The following is a 15,972-nucleotide window of genomic DNA, read 5'->3' on the forward strand; positions in this document are numbered from 1 at the left end:
TCATCCGAAAGGGCCACTTCTTTCAATTACCACACTTCCAGTTTGTAACACAGTTGTAAAATGTGGCTCTGGAGGAGCTTCTCAGAGTTTGACTGTTTTCACAAGCTAATTAATGATGAGTAAACTAACTTGGCAGAATCCCTGTAGTGGTCTTTACAATGATTATACAGTTAAGATTAAGGACAGGAAGCTTTTGACTTGACTGTATTTGAGATTGCAAACGTTAATAAGGCCATGAATGCTGTAGTATCTGCACTGTTACATGTTATGTATCCCTTTAACAACAAACACATCTAAAGAAAAGCCCAACCCTGTGATGAGGGTTTACAAGCCACGTACATGATCCACAAGCCTTTTCTGTTCTGCGTTTTCCAGTATAATACATGCTAATATGTGTTTTACTTTTACTGCTTATATCAGCTGGAGTGCATAACAATATTTAACCCAATTCAAGTAAATAACTGCATTATTCCCCCTCTCTATTATTGCAAAACTAGGTATAATGCGAGCCTTCGAAAAATGTGGCAGTGCTCGCTGCCATTAACATGTCCATCCGCCATTCCAACTAATGGAAATTCACATTAAGTGTACCTAAGTGCCTCTCGCAAAGTGCTGCTCTAATGTCCCATATACCAGCCCCTTCCATTTGAATCTTTATTGAAAGTCATGCTGAAATCCAAGCAAAATTCTTCTCTTGGTGGTCGGTGGTTGGGAGGCAGATTTTAGTTTGTCTACCCTAATGTTCTTGTGAACAAAACAACCTGGTCTCCTCACCATCCAAGGCCAGGCTCCCATAAATGAAGCCATCCCCTCCTCTAAGTGCATTCACTGGTTATAATTGTATACGGTGCAGGACAGAAGCCTGCCTCCCTCTTTGGCTGACAAACTGATTGGCTGCATGAGTAATGGCTAATTAACTGCCTGAATATGACTGTTTATCTGACTTTATGACCTGACCGTGTGCCAGTTTGTCTGCCTGCCTGTGCGTCGTCGGTGAGTCTGTCTGAAGGCAGAACGGGCCGACGTTAACCCACCAGATGCTCTGGCTGCATGCTCTGTGCTTCCAAACTGGCAGCACGCCACTGCTCCTGCTCCACTAGGCTAATGTAAATGCACTGTCTCATCATCCGGGCCCGGAGGGAGGCATACTCGTCTGCCCCGACTCGCTCGCTCTCGCAGGGGGGGGGGGGGGGGGGAGCAAGCCGGCCAGATGCCGGGGAAAGTTTCCTCAGTGGAGAGGGAGCTATTGGAGGTCAGGAGTGAAGGACTGCATACCAGGGAGTCTGAAAACATTTGTGATGCTGTTTGAGAGTGAAGAAGCCAAGGGATGCTTTTTATAATGACAGTTATTCTTTCAGGAATGTATCGTTCGGTCAAGCAATGTTTCCAATCTTCTTTGTAGACGTTAAATTCACTTGGATCTTCAAAAAGAGATCAGTGTTTTAAAAGAATATTGTTATAGTCTTTATCAAACTGAAAGTCTGTAGTTTGACCGTAGTAAACAGTAAAGCTCTTCACTAATTTCTTCTTAGAAAGTGAAGTCACAAGCTTAGCCGGCATAAAGTCCTCCATCTCTGTCGCGAAGGAGACTGTTTCCTATTTTTTGGTAGTAACTTAGTGGGAAATGCAATTTGTGATTTGGGCCAATGGTATGTATTTGTTTCTCATCAAGATCCGGATCCCAAATTACATTAAAAAAACATGTTTTTAACATTGCTGTAGTAGTTTAAAGTCACGCAAATATGTTTAGTTTTATTTGTCCAGGTTTTGAGATATCTGCCTCCACTTGGATACAAAAGAGGTGAATAAATGTTTTTCATCGAATTTTCCAACACACAAAGACCAAAATACAACAGCTAACTGTAAATCCTTGAAGAATAGATAACAGAATAAAGCTGGGCACATACCACGAGTTAATGCAAAAGACAGCCAACCGTGATATTTCCCTAAACCCTAAACAAACCACAAACTTCATTGAGAACGAAGGGATTTCCTTAAAAAAAATATTTATTCGTAACAGTTTTGGTAAGATCAGAGAAATTACGTCATTCTTGAAGAGAAGACGCTCCTGTGTGACGTAAACGAGAGTGAAGCTACAAACAATGGATTTTAATCTGGAAGACTTCTTGGATGATTTGGTTCCTTGCAATCAGGGATTGAGAGAAGAAATGTTAACCATCTTTGCAATAGTCACGATGCCTTTCATCGTGATTATTTCTTCAGTAGAAAGTAGTTTAAATGAAAACTTCTCAAAACTGCATCTGTAATTGTAACAAATCTAAACTATTTGAATGGCTTCATACCACATGAGGTACATTTTGGGTATTTTGAGTGAATCGACCCTTAAAATAGCACCAAAACAAGCCACTGTCAATCACCAGTCTTGTTCCCTGCGTTGTGTTGTGCAGGATCACAGTTCATGAATTTCCAGACGTCTGTACGGAGCAACGGGACAAATAGACGAGCCCCACCGATGAAGAACCTTGAATGCCTTCATCGCTCTGCACAAGTCTTTTTATGGAAGTAGTCTTTCGCGGTAGGTGATTGGTTTGGACAGATCTAATTTCCGGGAGGCTTTTGAAAGCTTCTCTGTCTCTGCAGTGCGAGAATCCCCAGAGAGAACCGTGTTGCCTCAGAGACAAGCAAACTGCTCAACATACACATGCCGGGTTTCTAAAGCAGAAGTTCTAACTGTTCCTAAAATGTTTAGTTAGGATGAGAACAATGGCTCTGTGGGGCCGCAATTTCCCTTTGATTCAGGACTAAAATAAGCTGCCGTATGGCACATTTCCAACGGAGTAAGTATTCATCAAACTGTCAATGGGTTCAACAATTTCATCAAGTTGGAGAGCAGTCAGTGAATGCCACATTCCTTGGTTTTGAAAACAGAGAAAATGTAACACGTGTGCCCAGATAAGCTTTAACTTTGAGCTGTGAGAGAAACTACACATTTTTAAAAATTGAGATACCAGTAACGGGCTGCAAATATTCAAGGCCTGAGAAATGAAAATAAAGTTTGGTGGATTTCATATCCCTTACTTTCCGTTTTGCCTGCAGTTCACAGGGGTCTAAGTTGTTGTTCCAGTGTTGAAGTTATAAACGGATGTCTGCACAAATATGTATATCTGGGCCAGGGCCTCTTCATAAGACAGATTGAACATGAAGTGGGATTTAAACTGTTCATTGAATGCAGCTAGGGAGCTGGTTCACTGGCAGAGGATGAGCTGTTTGTCCACTACGATGTTGTAAATGTCAGTCTGGCTCTTTGCCCTACAGCGAGGGGGGATGGCTGCTGACCCTCTCTCTCCCTAAGGTTGTCATCAATGCTTCTGCATGACTGCAACGCATGAAATATATAAATGAGACAGTAATGAGACTATTTCACAGGAGTGGAGCATGAAAGCATACCCATCGTAGTTTTCTGTTCAATGATGCGTACCTTCACATTTCTCCACACCAAATTATATTATGGAGCATTACACTACACATTTATAATTCCCAGGATGTTGGGTCGGACATGAAAAATGTACCCTTTGTTTGTTTGTTTGTTACCGCACGTTTGTCTTCAGCATCAGTGAGGCTGGAGATGGAGTAGCAGCATCAGGGAGGCCACAAAAGAGACACACACACAATCTGTTTAAATAAGCACGTATGAACTTTAAAATAGTGTGAATCTCATGTATGCTTACTGGTTTAAGGGTCATCGTGTGGGAGGTGCATTCACAAGGGACCCAACATATGCTGATGAAGTCAAGTGTGTTGCCTCCTCAGTGATCTCATGCTTGAAGAGAGAATTCTTCATTTCAAGCATCTTTGAGGATGTTTCAGCACCAAACATTAGCAGGAAGTATTGATTCCCCTCTCACATACAAATACACACAATTCTAACTGTGATTAGTGCCAGCGTGTATACGACTTTTCATAAAAACATACCAATCAACAGAACTTTTAATATTCGCTCACTGATTCTTTCACATACAAAACAGTTTTGTAAAGACTGAGAGCACATCGGGGGCTCCGTGTGGGCTGCGCACCAGGTCTTGAAAGATGTTGGAGTGCCAACAAAGCAAGAAAAAGCTTTGATAGCAACACACACAGAGGGAGAGCGGCTTCGTGACCTCAATGTTTACAGCTTGTAAACATAACTGGTCCGGATGACATGGCGCAAAATACATCTGTTGCCAACATATGCACGCATATTTTTGATGACATCGGCTGTCTATAATCAAAGGTGGACCTTGCAAAAGACAGATGTTCAATTAAATAGACATGACACCATGTACCACTGAAAACAGTTTGTGGGTGTACTGGGAAGCTCCCAGGGGAGACTGTGTGTATAAGTGTATGAATGTGAAACCTTCCCAGTCACTGAGTGCACTCACCTTGATCATCATGCACCTTGAAAGCAACTGACACCCTCCAGCAGTGTATTTGGCGGAGCCCTCAATCACTTCTGTCGGCTGTCACACGAACCAGGACATCATCAGCATAAATCTGGAAATGCATTGAAAATAAAGGAAGAAAACCTTTGGCAGATGTATTTCGAGGAATATAAATAGGCATCAGACGGAGGGTGATTGATTGTGATGAGCAAAGGGAGGCTTTCCAGAGATAAGACCTTTTAGAGCAACTCAATTACCTTCAGGCTCACAGGAAATGTAGGATGGTATAAACTTTAATTACATCGAGGTTGATGAAAGGCTGGGAAGAAATGGTTGTAAACAGGAACATTAACTGAGACATTATTTAACTTGTGGTCATGTAATCTACACAATCCAATCGATGCAAAACACTTATTTCTTGCTATTGAAGTGCATACATAGTTGTAGAACATTTCCAAAGAGTACACATACAAACTGTAGCTCTCCACAGCAGTACAGAGATTTTGTTTTGTCAGAGCTATGACTGCTCATTAGTCATAGTTGAATGTTTTCTGTTGCCTCAGATAATCTGAAAAGTGTTGACATTTAGTGCCAGCCCATACACTTCATCCCTCCACCGTACTGATTCCTGACAGGCTCGATATGCTCCGAGAAACTGTAGATGGGAGGATGAGTGACTACTGGAGGAGGTGGATGTAATCAATATAAACACGAGGCAATTAGTGTAGCACTCATATTTCTTTAGGGAGGTGGGTGTAAAACCGTGGCGATCAAAGTGATGTCTGTTCCATGCAAGTCATTAATGAGGCGCCAGACTGACTACGGGGATATAATGTTAAAGAGCTTTTAAGAAGCCTGCATGGAATTAATTCAAACACAGTGCACATCTCCATCTTTCATGCACTTTTTCAATGTTGTAGATAATTTAAAGAGTTAGCAGACGGGGAAGAAAAGGAGGAGTGGCTGCTCAATCTCAAATGAATCCTCCCATGAACTCCTGCTCCAAACTGAGAGCGGACACAATGTCTGACCTGGTCGGCCACTCTGAAACCAGTGAAAGACACCAATTAACAGGATCTGGCAACACAAGGGCAGCGCATATTGAACAGGACAAAGTCCAAAGTGCTTGATGTTTGCGCTCATTTTTCATCCACAGTCCTAGTGAAACATGCACATGAACTGGAAACAGGGCTGTAAAGGTGCAAGCAAACAAGGAAAACACAGAGTTTGAGCCTCACAGCTCTGCAGGTCGTTGCCCCGGGGAAGGTGACACAATGTGTTTGGACGTGATGTATCTCACACACACCTGATAATTGTCTGCATCTGTCAACAAACAATAAAGTGATCATTAGTGAGCAAGCAGACAGTAAAACATGAAGGAGTTGAAAGATGTGATGTCCCTTCAGAGCAGATTACTTGGACCAAATGTCAGAAACAAGAATAATTTGGTTCAATACTTATTTAAAAAAAAGATCCTTCAGGGTACAAACAGCCATGTGAGGCAAATGGTAATTGGTACAGATATAATTAATGGATGTATTACAAGAACTTATTATACATTCATGATATAATTGGGATACTCGTGGGCTAGAAAAGGACCTGAATGATAACGCTTTACAGAGAACAGCACAGTAGGCTACAACAGCCAAGCCTGAAACGGGAGAGAATCACTATTACGTCCTGTGAAACCACAACAATTACTGCCATATTATGAACGCTGTTAATTAGGCATCTAGCTAACACTTTTCATCCAGCCATGAATTATTTGACATTTTGGGAAATATGTTTATTCGCCTTTTTTGCTGGAAATTAAGGCATTTCATGTGAGGGTTCAGAGCCTCTTATGTCAACAACAACAACAACAACCGGAAACATGTTGCCAGATTCTAATCAACACTATGTACATATTTATTGTCATAATAAACTTTTTTTACATTTAGTAAACAAGAAAGTATTGTACATTGTGCGCTAACAGGTGTTATACAATCACCAACTGACAACAAAAAGAAAGATATTGGCCGTCTTTTATCGTCTTCAACTTTTGTTTGTGGACAGACGGATTGACTTTGGCTATTTGAGTAAACACTGAACCTAGGATAAAATTGAGACACAGCATTTTTATTTTTAACTTAAAGTATTTTCCAGTATGCCAATGTTTTATTAATATTTCTCTATTGTTTTTATTGATCTGAAAAGTAACAGAAGTGTGCTTCAAACATGAAAGTATAGGGCTATTGAGAGCAACAATCACTCATATCTTTCCCTCCTTGTGTTTTATAATTACCAGTGCATGTGTCCCTAAGCTACATGAATGCACCATCTGGCCCTGGAGAGCACATCCTCCTGCAAACATGTTCCAGAGGTCAAACACTCTGCAAGAACACATTTGCAAACAATGAATAGAAAATATTCCAGTTGTGTTGTTGACCTTGCTAAGTTAAGCTGTGCACATAACGGAAAACAGTCACGCATGCAGATGCCAGAAAAACACGAAAAACAACAACAACAAAGGCAGAAAGAAGAAAATATTCTAGTAAATACGGGGCTGGGCTGGAATTTAATTGAGGTCTAACGCATTCAAGGTAACAGAGGTAGAAAGGAATAATTGTTTCTCTTTCTTCAAGGTACCTTCATAAAAATAGTTATATTTTTTCCATTTTCCCAACGGCAAATTAGTTTCTGTTGCTGTAGGATTGTGCAAAAGACATCATGCCCTTTACTCCCATTGCTCACACTGTGAGCTTGCTTCACCCAGCCAGACTCGCAGCTATTTAGTTATTGCTCAAGCTCTTTATTTCAAAAATGTTTCTGATATCTTCAAATTACATTTATGTTATTAATTATTTGCAGTAATTGTTTAATATTTAATCTCCTGTTGGTGTATTGTTATGCACCAAAACACCCAAGACAAATTCCCTGTATGCGAAAATCTTCTGAATAATAAACCTGATTCTGGTTCTGAAGAGCCTGCAAATTTGATGTGATCAGTTCAGTGATTACCGACACTTTGGTTTATTGTCTTATAAGATACAATTGGCACAATCTTTTCCGAGGCTGAGAGCTGAATGAAGCAGAAGTATATGTTCATGTTTGGACTGATGAGGCTCTGCTGCTCTAACGTAATCACTCCTGCAGGGCTGGAGACGTGTTGTTGTTGGTCAGCTCAGGCAGAAAGTGCCTCAAACTGTCAATTAACTCAACGAAAGCCAAAAGGAGGTTTGGATGTAACAACATTATCCAAGCTTACTTTGTGCTGTGGAACATTTTGAAAAATACCACAAAAGGCAAGACTTGGCATCATCTTGGGAACAGCATGACAGTTGGAGATTAGTGTTTTTCAAGATGAGAGTGGACATATTTGCACATAAAAGTCAGTTTACTCATCATGAGGAGTATTTTTCAGCCTTTGGAAAACAGTAAAATATCTCATCCTGCTTCTTGTTGAGTATGTCAGCTCAGAGACGACCCTGACCTTGCATTTCATTCTGATACATGGCTTTTCCTGATATGTTTAGAAGAGAACATGTTGTGCCACAGAGACAAAGTGCAAGATTTTAACACAGGAGAACGAGTATTGCCTTGTTACGTAAAGATTGTTCTTTATGTTAAACTTAAAAAAAGGTTAAAGAAAACATCTTTTGTCACTTTTTTTAACAATAACTCCCTAGAGCTATGTGTTAAACATAAATATACCCATAACAGCATTAATCATATTTTTGTTGCAGCTATTATAGAAATATAATTAAATAAGTTGTCAATGAATATTTTGCAGAGACATTTAGTATGATTTGTTTGCAATTTTGCAGATAAATTCAATAAAAACATCATATTAATAAAAACATCATCCCGGTTGCATTGAGTTTGGTGCAAAACGTAGTTACTATTGCAAATTAGTATAATTCGTAGATAGACACTTAATTAAGTTTATTATGGACTAAAATAAGTCAGGACATCTCAGCCTACTGCTTTGTTGGAACTGTTCTTGTAATAATCTGTCTCTTTAATGTTCTATCTTTATACTTTATTCATTACTGTAGCATAAAAACCATGAATGTGAGCATTATTATTTAAAACGTGTTCTTTATTAATGCAGAGGTTACATAAAAAACCCTCATGCTCACCAAAAGTCCCTGTCTGAACTCAACACATCTGTGATCCTTCACTGATGTTTTAAAAATCTCATGAGACGCCAGATTTGAGATGACAGTTTAGCCCGAGCTCCATTCATATAACATGAACACATTTCAGCAGGTTTCTTACATTCTGATGGAGCCTGTTTTGTTCAGTAAAGACTTTAATCACGTAACAGGGTTTTTAGGTTTTCTTTAATCCCCACAGAGAATAAAAGACACTGAGGACACGTTGATAAAAATAAGAACATTCACAATATATCTTATTTGAGCTAATATGTAGACAGCAAATGACAGAATAATACATATAATGACTACTTTTCTTTTCTTTAGCAAAATGTACATTTCAATAACCTGCAATGCTCCATGCAGCATTTGCATGTTATTTTACCACCAATAAAAAGGAGTGCGTTAGCAAAAACAACCTTAATAATAACAACCTCAGTGTTATTGTACATTCTATGTAACTCAGCACACACCCAAAGTTACACATTTCACAAGGACACTTGACCAGAAAATAAAAAAGGGACACAAAAACTAATTGTGAGACGCGCACACGGGGAAGTAGAAAATAAATTGAATTTTCATTGTAAGAAAGCACTTGAGGCATTTGGGGAAATGGCAACAAGTACGACAGTCAGGAAGGGAAATGGTACAAACTTAAGAGATGAGACAATGAAAACAGACAGCAATTATCTCGACTGATTACAGCAGGAAAAAGCCTAAAATAATGAGAGCATTTTAAACGGCGAGGAATAATGATATTCACATCTTCGCTCCGCAGACCTTCAGACCGAGACATTTTAATCAGGTTTGTTTTAAAGCCAGCTCTCTTTTAAGTGAAAGGACCTTCAATTGGATTTTCACCTTCGCATATTACAAGGAAACAATTGGAGCTCATTTCACTGCCACTTGTGCTGCAGAACAACTAAAGACAAGCAGTGTTTTTCAGTAATGTTTAACACCTTCTGCATATATAAAACGATATACAAAGAAAGGAGTCTGCTTCAGGTATGAGAGGATGAATGGAACCGTTTTCTAAACAAGCTTCACTGCTCATAACCTGACAAATTAAAGTGATTTAAAATAAGTTCAAGCTAGGGATACACAACAAAGGGAACAGAATAAGAAATGAACAATTCAGGGCATGTGTTTCAGGAATAACATTTTGGGAAATGAATTAGCATTTTTGCGGAGTTAGCTCGACAAATACTGGAACCGGTGTAACATCTAGTCTAGCTCACTAATTTACATGTGCCGTTATATCTTGTTTGTTTAACCAGGACAAAACCCTAAAAGTAAAAAGTGCAATTCACCATTTCCAGGTAAAAAGAAGTAAGAAACCTCATTTAAAATGCCATCGACTCATCATTACTCATTCCAGTAACAACTGTAAGAACTAGGATCCAACCTGGGAACGGAGCCTCAACAATAGGGGGTGAGGCTTTCTTCATACTGTATGTCTAGTGGTAGTAAATGTACTTTAACTAAAAAGAATGGACAACAGCCCTACAATAGCGAAACTTCCGTAAAGTAAACTCAAGGAACACACTTAATTTTTTTCAGAAAATCAGATATGAAATAAGAAATAAGAAATGCTAAATGAGTGATCATGGAGTTACAGCTAGCGGAGCAGAACAGCTTCCTGGCTTAGAGCCAAGAAAAGATCCAGCACATAACCACCTGGAAAATGTTTTTCCACACATTAAACAAACGAGATACATCAAGTTAAATAGAGAACTTTAGCGGTGTCAGGGAATTTTGTTAATGTTCGAGAGACTAGCTTTCCCCCCGTTTCCAGTCTTTGCACTAAGCTAAGCTAGCTGCATCTTCATATTTACTGTAAACACTTGAGTGGTATCATCATCAATAATCATTTTGTTCTCAGAAATATCAAACTATTTCTTTAAAGTTAAAACAAATCTTTTTGAATAAATTATTAAATACAAATTAAAGTATATTTGGCCTCCCGAATTCTGTTCAAACCTTCTCATTCATAGTGTTACTTATTCATAGCAAAATTGTCTCCAGTCCCCTTCCAGTGAGCCACAGATGATTCATGGGAGCCTATATAAGGGCGTATTCTCCATATCCTGTATAATATATGTGGGCATTCTTCCATTTTGTTCTGGCTGAGAACATTGGAGTGTTTGTTGAACAGAAAATAACCAAAGCCTGAAGGAGCATAACATGTTGGCAACACACAACCTGTAAAAAATGCTGCACTAAAACCACTGCATCAACAAAAAAATTAAAGCAACCATTAAAAAACGCAACAAGAAGAGGATGTAATTAAACGATTGAAATCAAACAATGCACCGTAACACACGTAAAAATCCTGAGACAACTAAACAGGACCTTACCTTGGTGTGAACCGTATTACAAGTTATGGTGGATATACTGTACAGCAGGTGGAGAGCTGCCACGTCACTGCACAATCACAGGCCGAGTGGTAATGTACAAAAGATGTATGTTAATCATGTAACATGCATGGCATACTGTATGAATTCAATATCACGAGCTGTGCTCCCACAGGGGCAGAAAGAAGTGTAATTTCTAACTTTTCCCAAGGCCCAGATCTTATATTCAGGCTTCCTGAACAGGAGAAATATATACAGTAAGACATTTTTTTTGCTTTACATACATCGTGAGGTGGATACTTTAATCCCTGGTTGCTCGCAGTGCTGGGATACTGCATACTTCTCGAACACAAAGTCGTCCCTAAGGAAATCTGATCCATGACCCCAACTGTGTTACGGTCACACACTGAGCTCCACCGGGTGGAATTTAAAATAGGGCGGTTTTACATTTTGCTGATGCTCCGGTCAGCGAGGAGGACTTTACAATGCATGTTGAGCTGTAGGTCATTCTTTGTAAGTTCTCGAGTACCTTACTCTGTCTGGAAAACAGGGAGAGATCAGATCTTGTTTTCCCGTTCCCTCAAGCCAAACATAGTAGTTAACACACGAGAACCAATAAAGCAGGGGTTTGGTTCTTTGTAGGTCCACATTCGTGTAGACATCTGGGTGGAAAAAAATGCAATATGAGCTTTCAACCGAATCACACATTCTACATTAAGGGAAGTAGTTTGCTCACTTGCCATGGAGATGGATTCAGTTGGCATCCAAGCTCAGTGGCTGCTCCTAATTCTGTCCAAAAAACCCAAAGAGGGTCCTTTTCATTTTACATTTTTCATACATTAACTTTTCAATTAACTGTTCAGGTATACTTTCTGTACATTTTCCTTCCCAGAACATTATTGGCCTCACCACACTGCATCTGTGGCAGCTATACACCTGCCAAGACATCCAACAACCTGCCAGTTTCAACCTCCATGTCTTTTGACCTGTAAATCACCAAATCCCAAAGCCCAAAATAGAGTGCTAGTAAACAGTGCTCTGCAGCAGGAGTGAGATTGCGAAGCTCAGCTGCAGTATATTACAGTCGTCAGGGACCCTGTGCATCAAGTCGCCTAAATTAGAAGTCTTTGAATCCTTCCAGTCCTCCCCTCTGGGCAGCAGCTCTGACCGGGACACTAATCACAGCCTCGAGGGTGGGAGGGGGGGGGCGAGTCACGGTCACAGAGTGTCTCAGCCCTCCACCGATGCTCGCCAGCCTACACACCTCAGCACTGCACTGATTATTCTTTACTGTCCTGGAACAGTTGCATTTAAATGTAATGACCTGAACCAGGAGACACGCACGCTCCGTTCAAAGACAAATGGCAAGATGTGTTCACACAGTGATACTGTACACAAAGAGGCACGAAGCTGTATGAGAATATGAGCGAGCGAGAGAGAGAGAGCAGCTTCCTCTGTCTCTCTACAATGAACTGCAGAGTATATTGCAGGCACAACATTATAATAGAATACAATTAACTTCAAATGGTTTCACTGCACACATAAATCTCTCCCTCTGCGGGGTCACAAATTACATAACTCCTTCCGTAAGTGTGGAGTTTCTAATTGCACATAGCTCCATGTGCTGTGATGCCCATGTGCTGTGATGCCCACACTGTTCAACTTTTCTCTGCAGAATAAATTAGCAACCTATCTGGAAATCAAGTCAAAACATGTCTCTTAAATTCAATTTCACAGCATTATATAAGAAAAAAGCTGACATCTTTGAGTTCTGTGAGTTTACACACACAGCATAACAACCAAGCTGATTTACATCCACAACTCTAGTTGACCTTCGAGTTTGACTGAAAGCTGCTTTTGCTTTTGGAAATGTTTGTCGAAGCTTTTTTAGATGGAGCAGAGTAAATTGAAACCTGTCCCCAATAATCCATCAGTCAGAGTTGAAGGCCTGAATAAGATACTCGTTATAGATTAATTACAGCCTGACAGAAGAAGATGGACACACAGAGGAAACAGAGTAGGCAAGCTTGTCAGGCGTCCATGGCAACGTGACTCGTCTCTGCAGCAGCTGAGCTCTTCTTCAGCTACAGTCCTGAAAAACACTTAAATTCAGTCTTTGCAGTGTGCAGCAGCCTGCAGACATGTCAGCCACTGAGGTCACTGAAAGTTGACAGATGGTTGTTACTTGTTCCTGTTGTGTTCTACTTTTTCTTAATGTTAGTCTTCAAACCATCCTTTGCTAAACTCACAGAGCAGCGAACGGATCGATTAGTCAGTAAAGGGCAGCAGGCTGTGCACTCGCTGCTCTGATTCATGAGGAAAAAGGCTTAAAAAAACAAACAGGAGATATGTTTTGGCTGTCTGGGTTGGTCAAATCCTAACTCGGAGTCTTTCTAATTTTATGGCCTTAAAAAAACATAGGCTTCTACCCGACGAGCAGCCATCAAGCAACCTTTTAAAATGGATTTCAACCAACCGAAGTGAATGTTTGTGCACATCAGGGAACACACTTTCTGTCAATGTAGAGATCCAGCTGGTGCCCAGATGATGGCGATGATGATGACGATGATGATGATGATGATGATGACGTTGACGGTGTAGCGTTTCCATGTCGGTTCAGCCAGGGTCATGACAGCTGCCACGGTGGGTTGAAGAACTTGATGGCGTGAGTTTTGGCCCACTTGGCGAACACAGACTTCTCTGTGATGAAGCGGTGCCCGCCGTAGGGGGCGCTCTCATGGAGCAGATACTCTGCACATTCGTCCCGGCTGCCCGCCTCGTAGTAGTGATAAGGAACCTTTCTGTAACCCTCCGTCCTTCACAGGAGAGGACAACAGAAAGAAAAGAGAAGGAGGAGAGAGAGACGGAGAGAGGGATAGAGAGAAAGAGAGAGAGATATTAAAACCATTTAAATTATTTAAACTGTGAATGTGAAATCCTGCCATTTGGCCTGGTACATTTTTGCAGTGTTTTAAAGTTGAGCCCCCTAAGCTTCTGTTACGGGGGAGTAGCTTGCCTTCTACATTTGTACTTTTTCAACAGAAAACACTTTTTTGTTGCATTTTTATATTGTGATAATTACTGGGAATGTCATACAATACAACCAACATCAAGAAGATTGTTAGTAGCAATTTCCAGCTCCCTGCAGATATTCTTCCAGTCAGCTGTGTAACTTCACGTCACAAAGCCTAACACGCACGCACGCACGCACGCACACGTCACCCTTAATGTCGTCAAGGTTTTTATGTAAATGACATGAGGTCTGTGATGTATAGATATGTGTCTGTTTTCTTTGGAAACATGTTCGATAAAGTGGGATATGCTGTATTTCATTTTCAGTCTGATTATATTTGTTCAGTAACACGAAGCACTTTTATTTAAAGATTTGTTTGAGTGAGAGAAGGTCTTTGAAGGAAAGCTGGTCACACTTTGAGAAATCTGGAATCTATGATTCTCTAATTAATACATTGAAAACACATATGTTAGGATTATTAAGCTTCAGCGCCACATTGCAGATGAAAGGCATGCATTTGATGAGAGAGTGTTTAAACTGTCATCCAGTATGTGAATTAACAGTGAGATGAGCTGCGACAGGATCCATCTGATTCAGCTTAGCAAGTGATTGGTCGATCAATGCCATTTAATCAGAGCGTCCCATTGAAGGTTACAAGTACAGTTGGGCTGGAGTTATATCAACATGTCATTGACCATTCAAACAGTCTATTGTTACAAATGTATACGATCCAAATCAATTATTCCAAGCAGGCTGCAAACTAAATTGGTTACTGAAGATTTCATTTTCCACATATGAAGAATGTTGTCACATGGAAAAAAGTCTAATATCTATTTGTGTTACTAATATGATTTTTTGCATTCATTTGCCATATTTATCAATGTGTGATAATTAATAATGAATTGAATCATATCACTTCCCCCTAGTTAAAAGTTACATAATAGTATTGTTTTATGGTGTGTTGTAATGTAACACAAATGTCTGCCTTTTGGAACCAGCATTCAATACATTCTGTATGTCCTCTGGTTGTGTAAGAGCAGTTTCAAGTGCATCAATTATCAGAATTTATATTTTCTGTGTAGGTTATACTGTAGACATGAATAATACATATTAGATATAAAAGTATAGTGTTTTAACATGAGTTTGCTTGGGGCCAAAGCATTTCCAGGACAGCAAATTACAGCTTTAAAAACTACAATAGGAACTATTAAGCAAACTAAAATGATTGAACTGTTAAATTGAAGATCCTTCAGGACAGCGTTCAGCAGTTTGAACTAATGCTGCCCGGCACAGATCTCCTCTCGGTAGAATGTCTCAGTCAAGAGTTATTGTTGGCGGTTACTTTTGCTCAATAAATACTTGTATTACCACAACAAACAAATACCAATTATATTTTAGATATCATGACTAAGTAAATCTGAAAACATCCAAAATATAGTATTGTACAGTCGGGAAGTTAAACCGTTCCTACCTGAATTTCCTGATGATTTGCTCTGTTTACAGTTTGCATCTTCAAACCATTACAAAGAATGATGAATCAATAATAACAGGAGCAGCAGAATAGATTCATTGAGCACTCTGTAGCTGGTATCTAATAGCAAGTGACGGCTTTATGAGAAAATAAGTGTGAAACAATTTCATTGGGAGAATGAACACAGACAGAAGAGGAACCGGCATCGGCAGTGGGGTCCACAGCGAGAAAGCATCTCTGGCGGTCTGCCAGCTCACAGTAATACACAACCCAATCACTCTCCTCTCGGTGTCACACGGGGATGTGCACCAGCGTTAACAAATACATTCAATTTCACCCTCTCTGCAGCACCTGTTGAAGCTCCAATACCACCGATATCTGCTGAGGTCAATTCTGACTCGACCTTCAAACATCGTCACACAAAACTTCACTTCTTCTTTTTGCCGGCTCCCCATCAGAACTTGTGTCACACTAAATTGTCCTTTCAGAAACTTAGTGAAACACAATATCTTCCCTACTCACGCAGGAAAGGAAGGAAATAAGTGGGCGACAGGCAGGGAAGGACCCTTTACCTGCCTCATACAATGATAAAATCCTCCGTGCTGGTTGAATTATC

At 40.1% G+C, this 15,972-nt stretch overlaps 1 protein-coding gene across 2 annotated transcripts in view; it reads right to left on the bottom strand.

Annotated features, from left to right (window-relative positions):
- Positions 1–13,498: 13,498 nt before the first annotated feature.
- st6galnac3 (ST6 (alpha-N-acetyl-neuraminyl-2,3-beta-galactosyl-1,3)-N-acetylgalactosaminide alpha-2,6-sialyltransferase 3) overlaps positions 13,499–15,972 on the bottom strand; it is a 58,352-nt gene continuing 55,878 nt past the window's right edge. For both annotated transcript variants that reach the window (XM_034555762.1, XM_034555763.1), the window contains one exon: positions 13,499–13,688. In XM_034555762.1, coding sequence (XP_034411653.1) covers positions 13,499–13,688 — 190 coding nt within the window. The remainder of the gene's footprint in view (positions 13,689–15,972) is intronic.

The sequence above is a fragment of the Cyclopterus lumpus genome, chromosome 17 (genome assembly GCF_009769545.1).
Source record: "Cyclopterus lumpus isolate fCycLum1 chromosome 17, fCycLum1.pri, whole genome shotgun sequence".
Taxonomy (NCBI): Eukaryota; Metazoa; Chordata; class Actinopteri; order Perciformes; family Cyclopteridae; genus Cyclopterus; species Cyclopterus lumpus.